This window comes from Branchiostoma lanceolatum, chromosome 2 (genome assembly GCF_035083965.1).
Source record: "Branchiostoma lanceolatum isolate klBraLanc5 chromosome 2, klBraLanc5.hap2, whole genome shotgun sequence".
Lineage (NCBI taxonomy): Eukaryota > Metazoa > Chordata > Leptocardii > Amphioxiformes > Branchiostomatidae > Branchiostoma > Branchiostoma lanceolatum.
The window spans coordinates 38,204,237-38,228,721 of record NC_089723.1 but is presented as its reverse complement, the minus strand read 5'-3'; the positions used below and the strand labels follow the sequence as shown (position 1 = coordinate 38,228,721).

Genomic DNA, 24,485 nt, shown 5'->3' with positions numbered 1-24,485 from the left:
ATACATAAGAAAGAAGTACAAAGATAATAAAACAGTGCAGGGCAGGCCAAAAAGCTTCTGCTTTCAAAAAGTTTCTAATGACATGTTTTTAAACAGTAGCTCTTAGATTATCGTAGCCAGCTTCAACTTCTTCCTGTCCTCCCTGCAGTTACGTGTGCGTGACCTAGAGGGCGCTCTTGAGGTGGAGAAGTCAGCTCACTCGGACGCCAGCATGAATCTGGAGATGATCACCAGACAACTCAGGTGAGACAGTGATGTTCTATTTTCTGTCATACTTGGGCTGGGATAATGTTTCATACTGGTGTTCTGGACCAGGTAGTATCAACAGTGTCACACGGGCTTCCACAAAACAATTCTAATATGCCTTTCATGTACCATTGACGTTAGATCGAACGCAAGAGATCAGACGTTAGAATTGATGTTGAGGACTCCATATGTTCTCAACTTCTGGCCCATTTCGCATCAAAATGTGTATCTTCTCGGCCTGGTATTATTTATGGTATTTGTCTATCAAGATTCTCCACACACATGTGAATGTAGTGAGAGAACAGGTACATGTATAACATACATAGAATACCACAGTGTGTATTCCGCATCACTCTCAGTCCAAGCCCTCCTGGGATCCAACCTATGGTAGGGATGGCAGCTCAGGGCATATGTGTGCTATTTTATTCTCCAAGGATCTTTCCATCCTTAGTTCAGGTAAACGTATGCCTCTGTCAATCATTGAATGCCATTTCTTTCTGTTCTGCAGGGAGGTTGAGGCAGCATTTGAAGAGGAAAGGACGGCATGTAACAAATACAAAGAACAGCTGGAAAGGTGAGTGTTGTCTGTAACTGTGCAATGTGCCTTGTATTGTGTAATTACAGATCCAGTATATACAAGAAGGCTGGTGAGAGAGGCCCTTAAAAGACAAACACAACTGCCCATGCATGCCCGTGTATTACTATTAGTTAAAATATGCATACAAGTTGGCATTTCATCAGCAAGGTCTTCAGTAAATTTTGTAATGTTTGCGGCAGTTTTTGCAGAGACCTCTCCACCGCAAAGTCACGACAGTGTGAATATGCTTTTCTATCGTGTTAGTACTGTACTGTACTAACCGAAGCTAGGTACTTATTATCACCTGACTCTAGTGAGGAAATAGGTGTAAAGTAACTTTCTCAAGGGCACAAAACTGGGACTTACCGAGGATTAAAACCCAGAACCTTTTAGATTCTCTGATTCTTTTCAACTCCCCAAACCACAAGCCCACCTTGTTGTTCACTGTGTGTAGGACAGACCAACAGCACACAGCAGTAAAACACTGCAAAAACGTCCTTTCCCTTTCTATTGTGAAATTGAAGGAGTCCTAAAGTCCAGAGGGGGGAGTTATTATACAATAGATGATAATTTTAGGAAGTAAAAATGAAGACTTTTTACAGTATACGATAAAGTACCCACTAGTCCAATGCGCATCAAAAAGCATTCAGTACTCACCAAATTCCCCAGGTGACCCTCTATTTTCTGATTAATCAAATTAAAAACCCTCAGCCTATGGCTTGTTACAATGTGCCTGATAAGGCCTGACAAAAGTTAGATTACAAAAAGGATGTCAAGGTGGTTAAGAAAAAGTCGTCTTGCTTTGTGTTCTTATATATCTTATTAACAATTGGCCTTCTTATTGTGCTTAACCACCCTCATCTACGCCGAAAATATCCACGTTTAAAGATGTATATTTACGCATAGGGAATACATGGGTAGGGTCTGCACGGGTTTAGTGAGTATCATATTGTTTTAAAAAACACACCATGTGTAATTCACCATAAGCAAAATTCTGTAAAAAGTCGACTGATTACGTATTCATTGATCTAGTGGAAAATTACACCGCCTTCTGAAGTTTAGGACTCCTTTAAGACACTGCAAAAACAAATCTACAGTATATGACAGTGAGAGTGAGTGAGTGAGTGAGATTGAGTGAGTGAGTGAGTGAGTGAGTGAGTGAGTGAGTGAGTGAGTGAGTGAGTGAGTGACAGACAAAGCTATAGGTGTTGATATGTCTGTTGTTCTGTGTCTGTAGGTCTGACAAGCAGTACACATCAGTACAGCAGCAGCTGAGCTCTGAGCTGGAGGAGAAGAAAACTGCCATCAACGGGATGTCCAAACAGCTGGGGCTGCACCAGGCCAACTTTGACGAGCTCAAGGAGGAACTGGCCAGGGTTAGTGTGTGTGTGTATGTGCGTGTGTGCGCGTGTGCGCGTGTGTGTGTGTGTGTGTGCGTGTGTGGTGAGGGTGCGTTGTACGTCAGCGGCATGTCCAAACAACTGGGGCTGCACCAGGCCAACTTTGATGAGCTCAAGGAGGAACTGGCCAGGGCTAGTGTAGTGTGTGTGAGTGTGTGTGTGTGTGTGAGTGTGTGTGTGTGTGTGTGCATGTGTGCGCGTGGGTGGTGAGGGTGCGTTGTACGTCAGCGGCATGTCCAAACAACTGGGGCTGCACCAGGCCAACTTTGACGAACTCAAGGAGGAACTGGCCAGGGTTAGTTTAGTGTGTGTGAGTGTGTGTGTGTGTGTGTGTGTGTGTGTGTGTGTGTGCATGTGTGCGCGTGGGTGGTGAGGGTGCGTTGTACGTCAGCGGCATGTCCAAACAACTGGGGCTGCACCAGGCCAACTTTGACGAGCTCAAGGAGGAACTGGCCAGGGTACGTGTTGTGTGCGTGTGTTTGTGTGTGTGAGTGTGTGTGTATGTATGTGTGTTTGTGTGCATGTGTGCGCGTGTGTGCGTGTGTGGTGAGGGTGCGTTGTACGTCAGCGGGATGTCCAAACAACTGGGGCTGCACCAGGCCAACTTTGACAAGCTCAAGGAGGAACTGGCCAGGGTCAGTGTTGCGTGTGTGTGTGTGTGTGTGTGTGTGAGTGTGTGCGCATGTCTGTTTACATGTGTGTGTGACTAGGGTAAAATGCTTGAATGAGCATAGAATTTCAACCTTTTCCCTGCTGCCTTACCCCATAACCAATACCTAAATAGCTACTTCAGTGTGCTAAAGGTTATCCATAAAGAATTGTCTTGTGGCAAGCAGGGGAATTTTCCCAGTACAATAAACCTGTTTATATTGTACACAGTGTCTTCTCTGTCATGACCAGTGGAAGATTAGCTCTTCAGTGGTCAGTGAGCTAAGCTGGTTTAAGATCACTAATTTGGATTCACTTTTTCACTTTCTCCACCAGGCGAGGAAGCGCCAGGTGTACCTTGAGGAGACGTACGGAGGCTGCATGAGGGAGCTCGAGCTGCTGATGGACAACTTCCGCCCCGACCAGTCGGCCCAGCCCAAGAGGAAATCGTCAGGGAAACAGAAGGGGAAGCCGACGTCCCCGTCCGTCGTCCTGGAGACGCTGAGACACGCCCTCATCAACTACCAGAACAAACTGGATGCAGCACATGATGAGGTGAAGGGTCCCAGTATTACTATTAGGGGTGATTAGAAGTACAGTCAAACCTGCCTTATGTTACGGTCACATTTGCGCCGGTGCCCATAGGGGATGTAGTCCCGGCCTGGCCCCAAAGCCACAAATTTGTCCTTGTGGACTGCCGGTTACAAGTGGGGTACCTCCCGTTGCTCGCACGATTAGTTCACGTCGTCAATTTGTCACCGGGTCCCGTGTTGATTTTATCTCTGTGTTAAAAACTTCCAGGGCCCCAAAGTAACCCGGTGGCCACTGGGCCACGTACATTTAGGGGTAAGGCTTCTGTCTGTAATGACAGCAAAATACTTTGGCCCCAACCCAAGTACAAATGCAGTTCTGTCTTTGTCTTGTAGCTCTGTCGTTTGCAAAGCGTTCATTCAAATGATTGAAAAGCTATGTTTAGACCACAATTGTATTTTTATCATTAGTGCTGAAAACATTGGAAAGAATGCTATCGTAACCAAGTAATTTGCAGCATATTTGAAAGTCATTTGAAGATTTGAAAATTTTGTTGTTGTTTCCAGCTGGACAAACTGAGGAAGAGTTATGAGAAGGTGTCAACAGAGAGTGAGTCGTACAAGGATACAGTGTGGTCCAGGAGCAAGGCACTGGAGGTAGGGCACTCTCACAAGCACATGCAGTTTACTTGTTGTCTTGCAGAGGATAGCAACAGTTTGTGCTTTGATCAAATTCATATTATGTGTTGTAAGAAAGAGGTATGTCAAAAGCAGAAATACTGTAAATTAGTTCAATTTCTTTGGGAGGTAATTTTGCGGTAGAAAGGGAAGGAGGTTTCAAGTTCGTAGTTGGAACAAAACTGTAGTACAGTAGTTAAGTAAGGGAAACGCTTGTGTTGTCATGACTTTGTGGTGGAGAGGTTACAAGAGATACAAGATACAAGATGTCTTTTATTGGTTTGTCGCAGTTGCAAAAACATTGAATTAAAAGCCGATGTACAGTACAAACAAGTTACGCTAAAAACGTAAAAGATAAGACCACTGTGAACATTTCAGCATTTACAGTCTTTATATTTGTCAAGGTTATCCATATTGCTACATTGAATTCCCTTCAGGAAACCCAGGCAATGACAAAAAAAGCTTTCATTTGAAAAATCAACTTAATCCAACATAATGATTGTAGTTTGCTTTGCTGAAAAAAAATCAATGAATTCCTGCTGATCGACAAATCTTGCTCAGTGTGCACTGACAAAAAGTAGTTGATGCTACTTGAAACGTGTGACCGTTTTCAAAATCATATCCAGTTCTAAATCTTGGATGGAGTGTGTCATTAAGGACATTAAGGTGTGTGACCTCACCCGCATGGACCTGCTGGACAGAGCCTGGTGTTAAGACTGGCCAACTGCTGCCCTGACTTGTGTGTCAGGTACCCCTGCATACTGGATACTACTGCTACTACTTGAATAACTGCTGTTTGGCGTATCACTGAATTCCTCCAGGAAACCCAGGCCGCCCTGACAAACACAAAGAAAGAGCTGTCGCGTGTGCAGAGTGAGAACTCGGAACACGAGGCGGCTCTGGCGTCACTGCACTCCGACATGGAGAAGGCCATGCACAGGCTGGACCAGGAGAGGAAGAAGTGCGACGAACTCAACGATGAGGTAGGACTGAGGGATGTTCACTCACTCACTCACTCACTCACTCACTCACTCACTCACACACTCACTCACTCACTCTCCCACTCACTATCCGGTTTAACGTTTCATGTAAAAGATTTCTGAATCTTCCCTGAAAACTGTGTTTTTGCTGAGGAACCACTTAAGAATGGGGCAACCTGAGATCTGGAATGCTGATTGCCGTTCTAACAAGGGGGCCCTACATGTACCTTTGAAACTATCGACAAATGGGGCAAATTCCGGATTGTCTCCTCTGCTGTAATTCTTCAAAACATTCCCTTGAATCTGAATCTAATTTAGTGTGTTTGTGATGGTACTTGAGCTTTGCTTTCTGGACATGTGGTTTGTAAAATCGGCTCAGAGTTATTTGTTTGTTTGTTTATGTATATGATGATGTACAGTGTAAACTTCTGCAATATTTGTATACTTTTTCTCTCCATTTCAGATTCAGAAGCTGACGAAAATCTACAAGAACGAGAACGCTGTAAGTTGGCTTTGATGCCTTTTGACTTAATCCATAACGATCACTCTTGGAGAAAGTCTTAAAGCTTAACATGCGAAGTAAGCTACCTTAGGTACCACTAGATACTAGTAGCCTCCTGACAGCGGTTACAGGATCACAGCGGTTACAGGATCCCAAGCAGATACGGGGCCTCAAGTAGATACGGCCCCCAGCCAAAGAACCTGGACCCGATAAAAAAAAATTGCAGTGGGAAAGCCTGCAACGGAGGCTAAGATACTAGTAAGGTGCATCATGAGAATGGGGAATTCTGTAACAGCTCACTTCCTTCTATTGGGCAAGTATTGCAGAAATTAGAAATGTATTTTAAATGATTACCCTGGAATCCATCCACTTCTAGCTCCAGTTCACTCCAATGTTAGCCTGTCCCCTGCCCCCAGTGAAACACTTGGTCCTTACTTCCTGCATTTTTCAGGAATCAGCTGTTTTTCAGAACAACAGAGGCAGCGCAACCAGACGAGTCTAATTATACTTTTGAATGCCTCCTTGAACCCTATTACCATGTTGTTGCAAGGGCCGTGTGGCACAGCTCCAATTTTGTGTGCACAAAAGTTCATATGCACCCAGTAATTCCAGCCCTGTCATAAGTTCAGATGGAGTTTAATAATTTGTATTTGTAATAATCTGTAGTAATTTGCAGGTATGTTTTTATTGCCAGATATGTCGACTGATGGTTTCAGTCATAATTAGCTCCTGACCTCTGACCTCCACCAATCCTTTTCTTCAATTCTACCTGCTTTTACCTGTATGTAAATATGTAATTATGTGTGTATGTAATACTATGTATTTTGTGATGTACATGTACCGGTAGTGTTAATGAGCCCTGGAAGATTAGCCCCCTAGAGGGGCTAAAGGGTATCTCAATAAACTCAACTCAGATGAAGATTTGCCGATTTTTCCCAGGACAAGATCCACTTCCTGCACACGCTGTACCAGCGCCTGGTGACCGGGCGGGTCGTGATGGAGTCCACCGACCCCTCCCTGAGCAGCTTCTCCTGGCCGGAGCTGGCCAGCATGGTCCAGGAGCAGGTGGACAGTCTGCTGACCGACCTGCACAGGACCAGGGAGAGGGTAGGTGTTTGTTTGTTGGTTTGTTTATTTGTTGATATTTCCGGAGCTGGCCAGCATGGTCCAGGAGCAGGTGGACAGTCTGCTGACTGACCTGCACAGGACCAGGGAGAGGGTAGGTGTTTGTTTGTTGGTTTGTTTATTTGTTGATATTTCCGGAGCTGGCCAGCATGGTCCAGGAGCAGGTGGACAGTCTGCTGACCGATCTGCACAGGACCAGGGAGAGGGTAGGTGTTTATTTGTTTGTTTGTTTGTTTGTTGATATTTCCGGAGCTGGCCAGCATGGTCCAGGAGCAAGTGGACAGTCTACTGACCGATCTACACAGGACCAGGGAGAGGGTAGGTGTTTGTTTGTTTGTTTATTTGTTCCCAGTGTAAGTGATCAAACCTTGCAGTCCCGTCTCTGAACTCGTATCATGTCAATCCTTCCACAAATGAGGGAAATTTTAGTGACTAGAGGAATTAATCAATTGCTCTCGTGATGATGTCTGACAATTTGGAAAGGGGTGTGGGAAAATATTGAGGGTGAAAATTTCAATTCATTAATTGCTTCTGTAATAATCATCAATATTATCTAATTGGCTCTATCAAGATTACCCGTAAAGGATAGAAATGACCTGTGAAGTTTCTACATTGTCTTTCCGGCCTGTGTCGTCTTAATTAGTAGATGGCCCAAACAGTTTGAGAATTTAACACTTGTTTCCTTCTGGTTTCACACTTGTAACAAGGATGTTTCACAGCATGCACAGGTAAAGTATGGAAGCACAAGTGATTAAAGAGGTCTTATCAGTTGTGTGATATTTTATAATAATGATAATGGTACCACCATTATTGTCATTTTTTTTTATTATTGTTATTATTGCAATTTCTTGTTTGTATTGTGATACTATATTAGTGATGATACTTTACTTGTTTCTAAATGTACTCTGGAGGTGTTGGCCTTGTAAAGGATGCATCGATCCTGTTGCCAAGACCTCTCAGATTTCATTCTGTGAAGTTTGATAAATAGATGAATTTTTCCCCCCAATACTTTCCATTCCTATTTGCTTATTATCAAAAGCCTTTTACATGCGTTCCTCCTTTCTCTCACTTATTATATATAATAAATATGCTTTCCTGTTAACCTCTTTTAACCTTCTCCCTGCTGCCTAACTCTGTAACCAATAGGAAATTGGGTGCCAAACAGCTACTTCAGAGTGCTAAAGGTTAAAACTGCAATAATAGAATTGATTCAACCAGGAATTAAAACACTGAAATCCTTCTTTACCCTCCTACATATATTGCAAAATAAAACCACAGCAAAAGTAAATGCATTTACAGTGTGTGTCATTATTCTGACCATCTGTGCCCATGACATTCCAGCTGGGCTACATGGAGTCAGTAGTGAAGAACAAGGATGAGAGCATGTGAAAACATTCTTTTCCCTCCTGCAAAATAAAGCCACGGCAAAAGATAATATGACATTTATGTCATACCTGGGCAACGATAATGTTCCATACAGGTGTTCCGTACTGGGCAGTTACTTTTATTATTGCACTTTAGGTTCTATTTGTATCACACAGGCTTCCATCGAATATTTACAGTAGAATGCATTTTGAATGCCCCGGTTGCGCCACTAAAATTCAAATATCAGATTGGGAGGTTCGAATCAATGTTGTTATAATTTTCTTGTTTGAGGACACAAAACTTCTGACGCATTTCGCATTGAAATGTGTGTTTTTTCAGCTGAGTATGATAGAAATGAAATACAACACGTTGTATTCCGCATCGCTCTCAGTCCCGGCCCCCCCGTGGGTCGTATCGCCCTTCAGCCTTTGGGCAATACGAAAAACACTGTGTTGTATTCTGGATTTATATTTTTATATTATGTGTGTCATTACTTTGACTGTGCTGATGGCCTGTTCCAGCTTGGCCACATGGAGACGGTGGTGAAGAACAAGGATGAGAGCATGGTCCATCTGCAGCAGAACCACGAGAAGAGCATGGAGAAGGTTGCCGTGGCAACCAGGGACCGGGAGGACAGCTGGGCGAAACAGAAGTCGGACCTGGAGCAGCACTACGCCTCACTGTTACAGGATCTGCAGTCCAACAGCAAGGTGGGGGGAGACAATTTTCAAATAATTAGGTGCACAGCTGCAATTTTTGGTACACAAAAGTGCATATGCACCCAGTATTTCAAGCCTTGTAACATGTATAATATCATGTATCTATCTGTGATACTTAAGACTTTCTCATCTCTGAAAATGTACTCTTCCCAGAAATCTCAGTCGCTGGCTGACCAGGCCTGGGAGCAGGTCCGCGCTACGGGAACCCTGAAGGAAGGGCTGGAGGCGGAATGTGCCGACCTTCGGGGGAAACTATCCCGGGCCCAGTCGGAACACTCCTCGCTTCTCACGGCGTGCGCGCTCCTGGTCTGTATCTGTATAGCCAGTATAACCGCCCTTCGGCATGACACACAAGCTTCTGTGTCTGTAATGCCAGTATAACCGCCCTTCGGCGAACACACCAGCTTTGCAGGCACGCGGTGTGGCAGCAGCTGTTTATGTTACACTGAATGACGTCTAACCTTTGCATATCTAACTGCATGCATTGTTTAAAGCTGTCTAATGTAAGATGCCTCTGTGGCAACGAGTTCCACTCTATGATTGTTGTGAGAACACTAAGAAAAAAGGTTTTTGACCACATCAATCCTAGGTTGATCAGTCTTGTACTTGTAGGCATGACTATTTCTTGTCCTTTTCTGAGCTTGATACTTAGATACTAACCAGTCGGTACGTCCACCAGTTTATTTTATGCCATTTTGTACATCATGCATAGATCGGCGCCCTCTACCCGATGTACGCTCGGACCGGCGCCCTCGCCGCGCAGAGAGCCCTCATGGAGGAACAGTTTAACAACTGCGAGGCCATGAAGCACCAGGCCAAGATCTTAGTCGAAACGCTCAGCTCCGCCATGGGGGAAATGACCGGAACGGTTTCCATGACGACCAGACCGTGGAACCCCATTCTAAAGTTCCGCGTCGGGGTGGTCGCGGTGCTGGCGGCCAATCGGTTGAACTCGTTTACTGGACAGGGCTGCAAGTTGTTCGTATCCCACGATGCACCAGACGGAGTGGGCCGGTCCATTGTATGTATCGGAGGGGTGAAAGGGTCCGTTAGACCCATCACAGGTGAGTTTGCAATCTCCATATTGTGCATACTGATGATTTCTGTAACTGCTGTGTCCCTGACTTAGGCCACACCTATTTAATTTGTTGGTTCTCGGGCTTTTAAGAAAAAAATATGCTTAACTGTAAGAACGTCATGAACAGAAAGCCAAAGGACCATGGCCAGGTTTGTGCCTTGGTGCCCTCAGTTTTATTGAGTGAATATAGTCATGCTCAAGTTTTCCTCCCTGCCCTCTGCTTTTATGGTGTTTGGCTGCATAATTTCACCTTAAAATGTTCATGAACCAAGGAGATTAATTGTTGTGGTCTTACAGTAAAGTCTCTGAGATGTTTTGATGAAAAGCTGCTTTTGTTTTCACCCCTCCCAAGGCGTTGGCTTAGGTGACAGAAGGCACGGAAGAGAAAGTCACTACAGTAGCTTTAATGGCTACGGTAGTCAGAACAGTTACCGAAGAAACAATCATGGCTATAGGAATGGCAAGTCACACGTCAAACTGCTTTTCAGAATGCATGCTTTGTGAACCTCCATTTTGCATGCAAAAGTATCAATGATGTGTCCTGGAGTTGTCTATAACAATACTGAATGTTATTTGTAACTTTAATATGCATGATTGCACGTTGAGTCAGCATGTTTAACAGCATGTTTAACATCAGCAGGCATGCACAGCCATAGATTTGGTGTTTTCTTCCAAAACATTTGTCAACAAGAAACCTGCCATTTGTATTGAAATACAGGTTCAAGTGTACAAGGGTCATTCAAAATGTTGGTAACTTCACCCAGAGACAAGGGGCATAACTAGCAAAATCCCTTCTATGAATGTTCACCAAAACTAAAATCATTGTGATTATTTCTTTGCAGGTGATGCCCTTTTGAAAAGCCCTAAATGTTTCTGGGTGATGTTGAGAACGTTTTATCTGATCTTCATACTAGGCAGGTTTTTTTTCCACAATTCAAATCGAAAACAAAAGTTAAGACACTATGTTAACAAAAGGCAGTTTAACCCTCTCCCTGCTGCCTAACTCTGTAATCAATAGGGAATTGGGTGCCAAACGGCTACTTCAGAGTGCTAAAGGTTAAGGTGTGTAACTTACTGTGAGTGCAGAATCTTGTTAACAGTCAAAAGTTTATACACCAGTCCTATTCTTCTAGCCTGGAATCTGGTCTTGTTACCTTCCGGTAGCAACTGTTGAAAGCAAACTAAAGCACACAAGACTGCATTCTAGCCTGAGTACCATCCTCCGTAGTGACTGCTGGCTCACTGCTTGTCGCTTGTTAACCACGGATTAGCAAGCAATAACCATTGAGCCAGCAGTCACTACGGAGGATGGTACTCAGGCTAACTGCATTCCAGGTAAGTGTGGTAATATCTGTGGTTAAGGGAACACTTCAAAAGATCTATATACTATGTTGATATCACATAGGTGCTGGAATTAGCGACAGCAGAAACCAGAGAAGTCATAACGGCAGGACCGGTCAGACAAACGGCGGGACCGGTCGGAGCATCAAGCAGGCGGCGGTGCGGTGGTTCCACAGCCCGGACCTGCTGGGGGTCCTGGTCAACTCTGTCGCTGAACTGCAGGAGACTCTCAACAGGACAGGTAGTTTGGTTTGGTTTTATTTTATCTCTATTGGTGACACAATATTAACTTTCCTTCCTTGAGTCCAGCAAAATGAAATAATGCGAGAATAGCAAAAATGATGCAAAAATGAGAATGGGAGGGTCATAAGTCAAGGCAAAAAAAAATTTTTTTTTAATTGAAATAATAGTACTTAATTTTTTAGACTAATGAAACAAATGTTGTATGTCAAGTGGGTGTGGCCAAACTACAGGGGACTCTCAACAGGACAGGTATGATCAGGAAACACGCTAAGTTAGTCATACTTTGACTGGCTTGGGGGTCCTCCAGAAGTTGCAACAAGTCACAACTTACTAAGGCCACACCTATTCAATTTTTTGATTCTCGGATTTAAAAATACTTCTAAACTGCAAAATTAACATAAAAGGGGAAATTTTGTACCTTGATATGAACAGAATCAGGGGTGAATATAATGAAATTAGAATGTTTCTAGTGATGCTGAAGAAGAGTGATGGATGTCACTTGAAACGTGCGGAAGTAATCTCCGTAGTTTATCCAGTAGTAGAGTCTTAATTGTATATGAATATTGTTTACCTGGATGTCTAACCTTCATCAACGTATACAAGTAGTCAGATTCAAGTTTTCCTTCACGCCCGGTTTTCATTTTCACCGCTTGCTGAATCTTAGCAAAGAAATGTCCAAGAAACAAGAAAATAAATTGGTGCGTTATCAACATAAGGAACCAGTGTTTTGGGTAAAACTGATAACAAGTATATTCGTGCAGTGCATAATTCCTTCCCTCCAGACCCTCATTCTGGCCTGCCCAGCTCAAAAGCTGATGAACAAGCCAAATCACACCGTACCTAGGGAACCAGTGTAGCATATCTAAGTACGTGAATGTCCAGAAAATACATGTATAACAGCATAATTCTTTCCTTCTCACCAGACCCCCAGTCCGGCCTGCCCAGCTCTAAAGCCATCGTCAGCTCTGCCAGAAACTCCTTTGCTAAGTTGATGAACAAGCTGAGTCCAGAGTTCAGCGGTCTGATGGCGGACGGGAACGGCGGGAACTACCGGGAGAAGGGCGCCCTGATCCGATTCCTGGGCCACGGGCTGAACAGGGTCCTTGCTCATTCCGCACTGTCTGGCAAGCTGCAGGTCATGTCCTCACAGGTTAGTAACCATGGTAACCAAGCTGCAGGTCATGTCCTCACAGGTTAGTAGGCTTGTCCTGTTAACCTTTTTACTGGTGAGGGAACCTTTCTGTACCAGTTTTGTATCGGTTGTTGGGTTAGCCAGTGTAAAGATGGTAAACCATTATTGTAGGAAAACCAAAGTACAAACTTAAATCAATATATAAGGTGGCTGCTAGGGAACATTCTTCCATGCCATCTGTTCTTTAAACGTTCAGAATCAGATAGTGCCCTTCACTGCCCTTCATAAAAATGAAGATGAAGGAAACTGGCCTGCCGATGTTTCTGTAACTGTCTGTTACCTTCCATGTACATGTTCTACTCTGCAATAGTTTTAGGAAAAAGCAAATTTTTGAACTCCTGAATCCTGTAGCAAATCATATCAAGCCTGCAGTTTGCTTTCGAAAGAATCCCAAAGCTGTAATACTAATATGTTATGATTCTGTCACTTTTAACCTTTGAACTCCTGAATCCTGCAGCAAATCATGTCGAGCCTGCAGCACCACATCCTGGACTTCACGCAGCACCTGCACGCTGCGGAGGTCGAGCGGCGCGGCCTGAGGGCAGAGGTCGCCAAGCTGCACAACGAGACGGACCTGCTGCGCCGCCACCGCGACAAGGTCACCATCCTGGAGGACGAGGTCGAACATCTCAGGACGGAGGTGGGTCGAGAAGGGAACCATAGTCTCTTGTTTTACTCCTCAGGCTTTGTAAAGCCCCTGCCACACATTCAGGACCTTTCCACAAGTTTGGCATGACTGTGTTAGTCACAAGTGGAACATTTCAGGACAGAGGTGGGGAAGGAGGGAGTGGTAGTCTCTTGAATTACTCCTCAAGCTTCATAGTAGCTCTTGTCCTGCTGGCAATTTTAATGCAATTTATTTCACTTATTTGAATTCTTAATCAGGCCCTTGACTTTTTCTGTGCGGCTGTGGAATTATTGGTCTTTTCCCATTCGGTGCGTTTCGCTGCGGTATGATGCGTTCAGTTGAGAAACACCCCCAACCTGTGCACACACACACACAAACACACACACGCAGACAGACACACAGTCCTGAAAGCATAACTAATCTTATCAAAGGGATATCATAAGACCTCTTCCTGTATTCTCCACAGAACTCCCAGTTGGTGCCGAAGGACCGGTTTGACAGCGTGTGCCAGGAGCTCAGCAGCGCCCTCCAGCGGGAGCAGCAGGCACAGCAGCTGCTGAACGAACAGAGCAGCCAGATGCACCAGCTCGGCAACCGGCTGGACGAGGGGGCCGAGAGGGAGAAGACTTTGTCAGAGGCCGTCAAGGTTCGTACTTCGTTCGTTTGTTTGTTCGTTCGTTCGTTCCTTTGTCCAGACCCTCACAGTGCCTAGTGGCACATACATGTAGGGCAGCAAGTTTGCTTGCTGTTTCTGTAGCAGGGTATATTTTTACAGGGGGGGTGGGGTGTGTGCTAGCTCTTCCCCTTCAACATGCTTGGCAACAGGCTGGAAGAAGGCGGAGAGGGAGAAGACTTTGTCAGAGGCCGTCAAGGTTAGGGCTAGATAGTCCAGGATTTATCTGTGGATAACAAAGTTCTTTGTATCCAACCAAAAAAATTAGTACCTCGCCAAGGTTTCAGTGACTGCCTGTCACTTTTCCTGGTCCAAACGAAATGTTGGCTAGCTATCAACTCTCTGGTGTACTGTAAATTCAGAAAAGTTTGACAGTGGTGGTTTTATTTTCACGTTTTTACGTACTCTGTAGTCTAAAATATGAGGCTGACACAGAAAGATCTCACATTGACCCCCCAGGATCTGTCGGAGGCAAAGATGGACATGCGGAGGAAGGAGCAGTCGCTACGGCAACTGAACAAGCGTCTGTCCCAGCTGGAGACGGAGAGGAGGGAGCTGCAGGAGGGGCTGATGAACGCCGAGAACGACCTCAGGACCTCCGCAAAGTAAGAGGCCAGACAACTCTCCATACATACATGTTTCATACTCCTAAAAAGTTGGAGTGTACACATACATGTAGTTTAGCCTCCAGTATTCCTTGTCATACATCATTTCGGTCAAGTCTTTTCCATTCAAACAAGTTTCAGACTCGATATTAAGGTTCTTTAATGTTAACATATGGAGGCCTCTTCTTCTGGCTTCTGGAGACCAAAGAAGCAGTTTACCAGCTGGTTCGCCACAGCGAGTAACATGGAATACTGTAAAACCTACCCAAGAAGACTACTCAGGGGACCGATAAAATCTGGTCCATGTGGACAAGTGGTCACTATAGACATGATTCTTATGCTTGTGACAATGGGAAAAGTTATCTAAGGGACCAAAAAAAGTGGTCACATTGGCCAGGTGGTTCTTATGTAGTAGAGATTGTCACCAGTACAAGTTTGACTGTAGTATGTCAAACAACAAGCTGAAGGGAAGCAGCTTTTCTCATCATGTAAAACGTTTTGGACATTCTTCTAACAAATATAAAACGTGCAGCTGCCAAAAAAAATCATTTCAATGCACGACATTCAGTCAGGGGACTGTAAAGGAAGGTGTGCTTATTCAGTTGTAAAGGCTGTCCAATAGCTTTAAAAGTAACTTAGAAAGATTGAGGGGTTAACCATGATACAAAATTATTACATATATTTTTTTTCTTCCTTCCAGGGAGAAGGAGACATTGGCCAGCTACCTGAAGTCAGTGGACATAGCTCTACAGGAGGTGGGTACTGTATTTTACACACTTTCTTAGAATATCCATGCCTTGTCTTTTGTTGTGACAATGTCTTTGTAGTATACAAACATAATGTCTTTGTACATGTAGTATGCAGTGTATCTCTCTGGCTTGTCTTCACTGACGAAGATTTCAGGGGTTTTGTCCACGTCTGGTACATGCCCTCTGGTGGCTGATGAGTCCCACTCGGGATCTGCAGAGTCGGCCACAGCGGCTGCAGGGGAAGGATGAGTCTGGGGTTGTTGCCGTGACGGTGCGGTTCTTCCTCCTGCTGCGCTTCTCCTCTAGGGCAGCTCTTCGGTTCTTGCAGGTTCTTGCATAGGTTCTATGCAGTGTATACTACATGTAAAAAGACATACTGTGCAGTCTAGAACCTCTGTGACTCAAACGTTTACTTATTTCCTCCAGAGTAAGGACCAGGTCGTGCTGTCGAGGACTGGGATGGGACCTGTGGAGTTCACTCTGCCCCAGGTGAGGTTTCTTCTTCTGTTTTTACATCTTATTTAGCTTAAGTTTGTGTAAATGGGCAAAATACAGCTCTTTGAGCACTGCTATATCATGTACATTGTACATGTGTATGACTGTATTCTGATCTAAAGCTTGAGAATTCCTCGTCATTATTATTGACGAATGTGTCATTACAGCAGGTGTATTGGTTTATTCAGTCCTACAAAGTAAAAACTACTGCTACTAACAGTTACATGCACACTACAACTGCCTTTCCCCATACCGGTAGTAGGTTTGTTATACTGCACCAGTAATGAATTTATAGTTTGAATTAATTGAAGAGCAATAATTTTGAATCAGCAATTTAATGCACCGTGATCTATTGTGTTGTTATAGTCCAAATGAAGTTAATTCTGAATCTTGTCTTGTGTTGATGTTACAGTTGATGTTGCCGAGTGAGAAGATCGCTGCAGAGGGCGGAGCCATCGGGCCTGAACTCATCGCCTGCCAGGTCTGTCTGTTTGTTTGTTTGTTGTGCATCACCAGTAAACAGTCTTTTTGCATAACACACACATACAGTAGGTACAAGCTGAGTAAACCAGGACTGTAAGGTTTGATACACTCACAACAGGACGAACCCCCTTCTCATTTTGAAAATGGAGGTAGAATCTTTAACATGCTCAAGGTGTGGCTTTTCTCAAACATTTGCCCAGAATGTAGTCCAGACGTTTGTGGAGGCCCAGCAGCAGGCCCTGTCCCGTATCTCTGTCCTGGAGGGTTAGAGTTAGGTTGTTAACTGATGTCTCCTCATGTTGTGTTTGCCCAGAACGTTGTCCAGACGTTTGTGGAGGCCCAGCAGCAGGCCTTGTCCAGGATCTCTGTCCTGGAGGAGGAGATCACGTCCCACAAGAACCACATCAGCACACTGAAGAGGGAGCTGAGCGAGGCCTGTCGCAGGGAGCTGGACCAGGACGAGGTATTGTTCTTTTTTTTCTTTTTTTTTTAATGATCTCGCTCAATGCAAGGCCGTAAGAGGCCACTTCTCGGCATTGAACTAATTGAACTAATGTGGCATAGGTGAGAGACAGCGGTGTGTGTTTGTTTTGAAGGTTTGTAGGTTGTATTCGGGGGGAAAGCAGTGAGCTGGGAGGGAATTCCAGAGTTTTGCAGTTCGTGGAAAAAAGCTGTTACTGTAGAAAGACTTAGAGGCTGGTAGTTGTACAGTATAGTGGTGTTCTACGTGTATATTAAACTTGGGGATGTCCCTGTAGTTCGACTGGTAGCAGCCTCACAGTTGAGCTTCTGGTTCTAATTAGCTGGTGACTGGGGGACCTTGGTTTAATTTTTGTTCATTACATCTTGGTTGGGGCTGCACTTTTAGAGAAAATGAGGGTGTACCGTGAATGTAAAAATGTAAAGTGAGGGTACCGTGTTCAAGTAGGTGCCTTGAGCACGTTAAAGGGGAAGGGCTAGCAACCCCTACCTGTAAGAATATACCCTGCTACTGAAGCAGCAAGGAAACTTGCCCCATGGTGCCACTAGGCACTACAAGGTTCTGAAAAAAAACATTAAATTCTGTGTATGTTTGTGTGGCATTGATTGGCTTACGGCCTCAAAAAGGCTATGGGACCTTTATATTACCTTTAGGTACTTACACCTGCTACTGTTCCTCTTGGCCAGGTGGTGAATCGGCTGGCACCTGAGACACCTTACGGCACCAGGTCGGCCCCCAGGTACGCAGCGGACAGGAGCTACAGGGAAGACTTCGCACCTCTCAGGTAACCACGACCAGGTGTTCAGCTAAGATTTCAGCACAAAGGACAGGGCAACATCACTGGATCAGCACTATGATGTAGATAGTTTTTTTGGGGGGAGGGGGGCAGTCACACTAGCAAGTGAGATGAAATTTTAGCTACAGGGAAGACTTTGCACCTCTCAGGTAACCTCAGCCAGGTGTTTAGCTAAGATTTCAGCACAAAGGACAGGGCAACATCACTGGATCAGATCTATGATTTTGATGTGTTTTTTTTTGGGGGGGAGCAGTCACACTAGCAAGTGAGATCAGCTTTTCATGTTGCACATGTACTGAACTGGAGCAAAGGAATGGCATTCAGCACCAAGGGCTGCTCAAGATGGTTGTTAGACACACGGCAAGCAGTGGCACTAATCCCCATTTTCCACACAACAGCCTGGAAACATCCGTCTTCTCAACCATTTAAGTTCCGTTGACATTCTTTATATACCGGGCAGTGACCATCTACATCGCAATAGCCTTTTGGGCACACAGGCCACTACAGTAGGGGGCTAGTCCACTTGTAGTGGAGCGTGTTCAACTTCCATACCCTTTTCGAGTGCTATGCAGAGAAAGCAGTATTTACCAATCTCAAGTCTTTTGGTATGACCCTTTTCATCCACCGTGTGTGTGTTTGTGTTTACTTAGATCCTCAATTAGCTTAACAATATACAAGTACATTACGGCTAGACTAACAGACTTCACTTTGTCATGCTGCAAACCTAAGGGACTGTGCAGTGTGTTTGGCTGTGCATCAGTTCTTTGCTGTAACAGAGGGTATGTCTTGCACGGGGAAGCACAAACTTCACTCACAGTATCTGTGACAGCAGTGCACACAATTCACTTCTCTTCACAGTCACCACCTCAGTAGTTTAATGTGCACATCACTGGCTAGACAGAAGCAACTGCACCCCCGTCAACCTCTTTTTACCCGGAAATCACACCTAAGATAGCACGGTACAGAGGTGTTCTCAAATAAAATGGATAGGACTTTGGTAGAAAGTTGGCCAGAATATGTACCAGAGGACTGGCAATATGAAACTGTGGAGTATTGTCGTGCAGGGTACTTTAGACATGATTTTCGTGTTGACTGTACGCATAGTAACGCAGTACCCACAATGGCAGATGGTGAGCGGTACTACGTGTAGTTGCCAAAAAAGTTGTGCCATGGTTTCTGGGCAAAAGGAGCTTGATGGGGTTAAACTGCACAAGCACAAAAGTCTTTGGAAATATTGCTGCAACTTTTGGTGATGAAAGTTTCCATAAAATCTTAATGTCTCCTATTGTTTTGCCTGGTGATGTGTTTTGATGTTGTGTGTTCCTTGTGTGTTTAGGGGGGAGATTGATAACTCCTACAGCATCCTGAAGGCCAGTCCAAACCGCAGAGGCACCTCTATGGCCACACCTCACATATCTGACAGGTATAGGCTGATTGAAACTTACACGGCATTGTTTAACCAAGTCATGTTTATATTTATTCCCTTTCCTGTTTATTTCTGGAAGCTATGTTTCTTCTTCTTTCATAATACTCCAGGTGAAGCATGCTTTTAATTTCAAGTAGCTAGTAGAAGCGCTATGTGGCTTCGCTACAGCTCCTGCTAAAAAAGTACAAGTTCTGTTCTGAATCAGATATTAAGACACAAAATATAATTTGTTGGTTTTTGAACAAATTTTTTTTCAAATCCAAGAACCAAGGAATTAAGATGTTATGGCATAAGCTATTGGTTAATCTGTCCCCCAACCCTTGCTGCCACCTCCAGGTTACGCTCCCCCACCCGAGTGAGGACCCCCTCCCCCACCAGGACCCGTCCCCTCCCCAGGGACTACTCACGGAACTTCAGCGGCTCCAGGAGATGACGGCCTGCGGTACATCCACATTAGCCTCTACCAGGCCCCGCGGATGGCTGGAAAAATGGCCAAATAGAGTGAATACTAATAGTGTGCTAAGGGAGCCAGCTACGGACAGAGGGTCCAATATGCCATCCACGAGAGGTCACAAAATGTAAATTCTATAGAGGACTAACTTCTCTGGCATGTTATCCCTCTATTTGGCCAATTTCTACGATTTTCCCAGCGACCTGTGGAGCCTGGTAGAGACTACATCTATTTGCTCCGGAGCAACTGAGGCCACAATGGCAGCTATGACACCCAGCAGTGGTCAATAAGCTGCTTCACTGTTTGATATGTGCATACACGAGGTCAAAGGTGAAGGTCGTAACTTGTAAACAATTCTTGCATAGACCATGTCTAGACATGCGTTGATGAATGTTAGACATCCAGGTAATAAGATACGCCAAAAATAGTTACTCAGGCAACTGGATAAGATTTGAAACAGTAAATCCATGTCTAGACATGGTTCATGTCTCAGGGGCTTTCAAGTTATTAGTACAAACAGTGAATGACACTGTGGATGAGCATTTCACGCAGTGAACTAGCTTATTCAGACATTGGTGCTTCCGACGCATTTCTATTTAGCATAGGAAAAATACTCAAGTTGCCAAGTATTCGTAATCATTCCAATACAGATGTACATTTCTTAATCAGGCTAATGAAATGAGTTTTCAATGTTGCTTCTTTTTAACAGTGTTGCTTGCTATCGAGTGCATCAGCTACTTCTTCTTCTTCCTCCTTATGTAAAATCAAATCTCCATGACATTCTTAACTGCTAAGTAAATAAACTAGTTAATTTTCCAGATAATTTTTCCTGCTGCAATTTGTAATTATATCAGGGTTATATCATTCTGTTCTTTCTGTGGTGTGCTCCTAGACCTCTTCTCTTGTTGCATTTTTTGTCCTTTGGTTGAAACAAGTATATGTATACTTTGCGCTTATCAAATTGTGTATATAGGTTTGACTGTAAGCATGTTATGTTTTGTTATTGTGTCTATATCTTGTTCGGTGAATCTTTTTAACAATTCGCTTGTGCAAATTTATTGCGAATCCAGTGCTATTTATTTCACAGTAATGAAGCAATAAGAAAAATGTACAAATTAATGTTATGTACATGTATGAGCATTTGAAGGTCTTTCATTAAATGAATTGAAAGCTTTTTCAACAGTCTATTGTGACTTTGTATGCTGACTGTATTCAACATTAGTGCACAAGTACCCGTTTTAACTAAAATACTTTTATTTTTCCAATGTTTGAAATTCTACATGTAAAACAACTAGGGATTAATCACAAGAGTGCATTACTTTTTAGTTTCAAGGTACTTTACATAAAACTATACAAAATTAAATTCCATAACATCATATTAAGTGCCATTACCAATTGACAGATCAGGATAACAAAGTTATTTTGTTCACAACCAGAGAATTAATACCTAGCCAAGTTTTGGTTACCGTCAGTGCCAGGGCAATGCTGACTGGTTCTACCTCAGGTATCAATTTTCTAATTGTGTACAAAGAACTTTGTTATCCAGTGATCTACTAATTTAAACCTAATAAAACTGTTCATGGAGGCAATTGATATATAAATTTCAGTTGAGATTTTTCTTGTAGCAGTACAAATATTGTTGAAGTGAAATGAGTAACTAAGATGAGATCCCTGAGTATCCAAACTGCCACTACTGGAGACAAAACTAAAAGGAGAGAGTATTTTAACAACAGTAAATGGACAGTCCATGGAGGTATACGTATGTGTGGAAGAGAGAAAACAAAGCAAACTTACACCTTTCCACTAGAGGCTAGAACTGCTTGGCAACCCAAAAACTTGACAAATTTCATAGACAAAGGACAAATTTTTGTTGCCTTTTAAATCTTACTTTCACAATGTGCATTGTATTTCAATTAAAAACCCAAGGGTCACACAAATGAAATTTTGGTTGCTCTACTGTCCTCCAGGCATTGCCATCTAGTGGAAAGGGGGGCCTAATCATGTACATGTACAAAGTGCCAGTCAAAAGTGATCACACCTTATACAAAATGTATATCTGACAAGTCTATTGATTAAAAACAAACAAAAAATACAAATCACTTATATGTACAGATTCACACATCTACATATGTACAAAAAAATACAAACGTTTAAAAACAATTCCATAATCCATCGAGGTATTGCACCTAAGTTTGTGCTGCATTTGGCAAAAATTGTATGGCACTGTTCAGTTTTGATACAATGCATAATCATGAGACTGCTCTGAAGAAAAAGAGCAAAGGAAACAAGACAGCAATATTAATAGAACTTTAGAAGAATTATCAAGACTGTATTCAAAATGGAGATTCCTGATTTGAGAGATTTTGCACGTTGGGCTACAGTAAACCTAAAAGTACACCCATCACGGTACATTCCAGAAATCTCCAAGCAAGCGTCAGGAAGACTAAATTGTTATTCCTAGCTGCCCTTAATCCTCCCCCCAATATTTGCTTGGAGATTAACATTCCAGGCTTCCTTGCTCAATATTCCTATTGCTTTACTCTGACAATTATAGGTGAGACTGCAGGCACTCCTCCATATAACATCTTTTGGCATACACTGATACAGTCTCCCTTGCTCAATACATGTTGTTTCATTCTGACAATCATAAGTGAGACCCCAGGTGTTAGTCCCCTCTGTCCTGTGTCCTGTACAATCTCTCCAGAAGGTCAACTCTCTCTTCCATCTTTTCTACGACCAGCTCTAACAGGGCGGTGGCAAAGGGTACCTGTGGGGACATCAAACAGAGTTAACAACAGCTCCAATTGACATTCACATAGAAAAGAGTGACAGTGATCTCGAACCAGTTTAGCTAATCCTCCAACGGTCGTGACAGACGAGACAAACAGTGTGTGCAGTATTCATTCCTTGTTCCAGGGAAAGTCCAGAGCTCTTTTCAACAAGCACAATGAACAGTGGACCCTACTAAGGACTGCAACCCTTTCCAGTAGCGTGCATATCAAGTATGTGACACAGCCGGGATTTGAACTCCCAACGTCTTGGTCTAGGCGCAGGGTGACTGCGCATACACCACATATATCTACGGCAAGTTAATCAATCATCCAATACAGAATCAGAGAATCATTAAAGGAGGACAAAGTCACAAAAGTTGATGCTTTGCTGCAGTGTCTAATTTCAGTGATAAGAATAAGAGCATAGTTTGTAGAATTTGAACTTTACCTTGGCACTGAGCACTTTCTCCAGCTTCTTGTTCCACTGTTGGTCTTTCTTCTTCTCAGCCTTAACATCAACGCCCTGCAGAGGGGACAAATTGTATTACCTTCCAAAAGTTACATAAATGTGTAGTTGCTATCATTATCACAGTGACTGTAGCATGATATCTTAAAACATCCAATAGTTTGCTATGGTTTCAACAGGTTGGTAAATCATTTCATAACAATTGAAAGTTCTTTGTCCTCTACCAGTACATCACCAGCTGATGTTTCAGTGACCGTCTTCCCAGGGTAATACTTACTGGTGATACAACCGTGATTATAGGGAGGATATAAAATCAGTCACGTTTGGGACCACACTCTTCACACTGCAGCAGAGACACCTAGCTGCAGTGTGAAGTAGAACCAGTTAGTACTGCCCTGAGGAGGGCGACAGACAGTCACCAAAACATTGGTAGGTGATCATGTACTGGTTGTGTGTAAAGAACTTTGTTATTCCCGAAAAATATTTCATCAGGTTGGTAGAATATAGGGTATAGGAGATTCTTTTTTACACAACCAGGTAATCTCACCTGCTAACATTTTGGTGTCTGTCAGACACCTTCATCAGAACTTCTGACTGGAGTACTGCTTCTCACCGCTATAAGTAGCCGATGTAGGTGGCACTTTTGCGATGAGAACACATTGCCAGACACAACTGCGTCATTGACTGGGAAGGGGCCAAGGTAATCGACAGAGAGGATAACAGATGCACCCGTTGGATTAAGGAGGCCGTCTGGATAAGGAAGACAACACCAGTGATGAACCGAGAGGAGGGGGGATACAAACTTAGCCACGTTTGGGACAGTGTTCTCACCGCAAAAGCGCCACCTACATCGGCTACTTATAGCGGTGAGAAGCAGTACTCCAGTCAGAAGCTCTGAAGAAGGTGTCTGATAGACACCGAAATGTTAGCAGGTGAGATTACCTGGTTGAGTGAAAAAAAAAAGAATCTCCTATATCCAACTTCGTTATCCTCTTTAGAAAGTTTCAAACGTATATCCCACCGTTCCTGCCTCCTCCTCCGGGTTCATGATGTCGTCCAAGTCTGCCTCGCTGATGTTGAGGATGGAGCAGGCCAGCGACTGGGCCTTGGTCAGGGACTCGTCCGTCTGCCCTCTCTCTCGTTCCCTCGTTCTCCTGGAGTCCTCCTGCACCCTGAGGACCTGCCGCCGGGTGGACTGGACCTGATGCAGCAGCTCTGCTGACAGAGCCTGCAGAGGGAAGCAGAAACGGAAGTGTCACACCTTAGAAACCAAGTTTCATTCTGAAATTATCATACTATGTACATGTTCTTTGCATCTTTGTAAGATCGGTTCAACCTACCGGTAATGACAGAGCCTGCAGAGGGATGCAGCAATGGAAGTGTGTTTGTCAGATCTTAAAAAACAAGTTTCATGCTGAAATTATCATACTATAATAATACAGATAGAAAACCAACATGAATTTTTCAGGTGCAGGAGCTCTGCTGACAGAGCCTGTCGAGAGATGCAGCAATGGAAGTGTGTTTGTCAGATCTTAGAAATCAAGTTTCATGCTGAAATTATCATACTATTGTACTTTGCATCTTTGTAAGACCGGTTCAACCTAAAGACAGAGCTTGCAGTGGGATGCAGCATGGGAAGACACTCTCAGAACTTACATGATCATAGGTGAGATTCAAGCTGGTGTGTTACGCAGAATGGCGGCTATACTGGCCATATGGATACAGATACATTTCATACAGATAGAAAACCAACATGGAGTTTTCATGAAGCAGGTGCAGGAGCTCTGCTGAGAGAGCCTGTAGAGCAATGCAGCAATGGAGGCGTGTTTGTCAGATC

General features: G+C 43.8%; 3 protein-coding genes across 3 annotated transcripts in view; 1 reads left to right on the top strand and 2 right to left on the bottom strand.

Moving 5' to 3' along the window:
• Nucleotides 1-20,591, top strand: part of LOC136426428 (coiled-coil domain-containing protein 171-like) — a 27,781-nt gene extending 7,190 nt beyond the window's left edge. The window contains exons 2-24 of the mRNA XM_066415093.1: nucleotides 149-243; nucleotides 755-820; nucleotides 2,061-2,199; nucleotides 3,208-3,426; nucleotides 3,969-4,058; nucleotides 4,901-5,062; nucleotides 5,523-5,561; nucleotides 6,501-6,668; nucleotides 8,573-8,761; nucleotides 8,924-9,076; nucleotides 9,483-9,834; nucleotides 11,254-11,430; nucleotides 12,356-12,582; nucleotides 13,082-13,264; nucleotides 13,719-13,898; nucleotides 14,385-14,530; nucleotides 15,231-15,285; nucleotides 15,706-15,768; nucleotides 16,187-16,255; nucleotides 16,571-16,720; nucleotides 17,425-17,522; nucleotides 18,871-18,957; nucleotides 19,297-20,591. Of these exons, the coding sequence (XP_066271190.1) occupies nucleotides 149-243; nucleotides 755-820; nucleotides 2,061-2,199; nucleotides 3,208-3,426; nucleotides 3,969-4,058; nucleotides 4,901-5,062; nucleotides 5,523-5,561; nucleotides 6,501-6,668; nucleotides 8,573-8,761; nucleotides 8,924-9,076; nucleotides 9,483-9,834; nucleotides 11,254-11,430; nucleotides 12,356-12,582; nucleotides 13,082-13,264; nucleotides 13,719-13,898; nucleotides 14,385-14,530; nucleotides 15,231-15,285; nucleotides 15,706-15,768; nucleotides 16,187-16,255; nucleotides 16,571-16,720; nucleotides 17,425-17,522; nucleotides 18,871-18,957; nucleotides 19,297-19,393 (3,204 nt within the window). The 3' untranslated portion in view covers nucleotides 19,394-20,591. The remainder of the gene's footprint in view (nucleotides 1-148; nucleotides 244-754; nucleotides 821-2,060; nucleotides 2,200-3,207; nucleotides 3,427-3,968; nucleotides 4,059-4,900; nucleotides 5,063-5,522; nucleotides 5,562-6,500; nucleotides 6,669-8,572; nucleotides 8,762-8,923; nucleotides 9,077-9,482; nucleotides 9,835-11,253; nucleotides 11,431-12,355; nucleotides 12,583-13,081; nucleotides 13,265-13,718; nucleotides 13,899-14,384; nucleotides 14,531-15,230; nucleotides 15,286-15,705; nucleotides 15,769-16,186; nucleotides 16,256-16,570; nucleotides 16,721-17,424; nucleotides 17,523-18,870; nucleotides 18,958-19,296) is intronic.
• Nucleotides 1-24,485, bottom strand: part of LOC136428971 (zinc finger protein basonuclin-2-like) — a 133,543-nt gene that overhangs the window by 44,715 nt on the left and 64,343 nt on the right. The window lies entirely within an intron of this gene.
• LOC136428969 (centlein-like) overlaps nucleotides 20,645-24,485 on the bottom strand; it is a 56,892-nt gene continuing 53,051 nt past the window's right edge. Inside the window, exons 25-27 of the mRNA XM_066418820.1 lie at nucleotides 23,670-23,876; nucleotides 22,631-22,705; nucleotides 20,645-22,178 (exon numbers count right to left, since the gene is read on the bottom strand). Of these exons, the coding sequence (XP_066274917.1) occupies nucleotides 22,077-22,178; nucleotides 22,631-22,705; nucleotides 23,670-23,876 (384 nt within the window). The 3' untranslated portion in view covers nucleotides 20,645-22,076. The remainder of the gene's footprint in view (nucleotides 22,179-22,630; nucleotides 22,706-23,669; nucleotides 23,877-24,485) is intronic.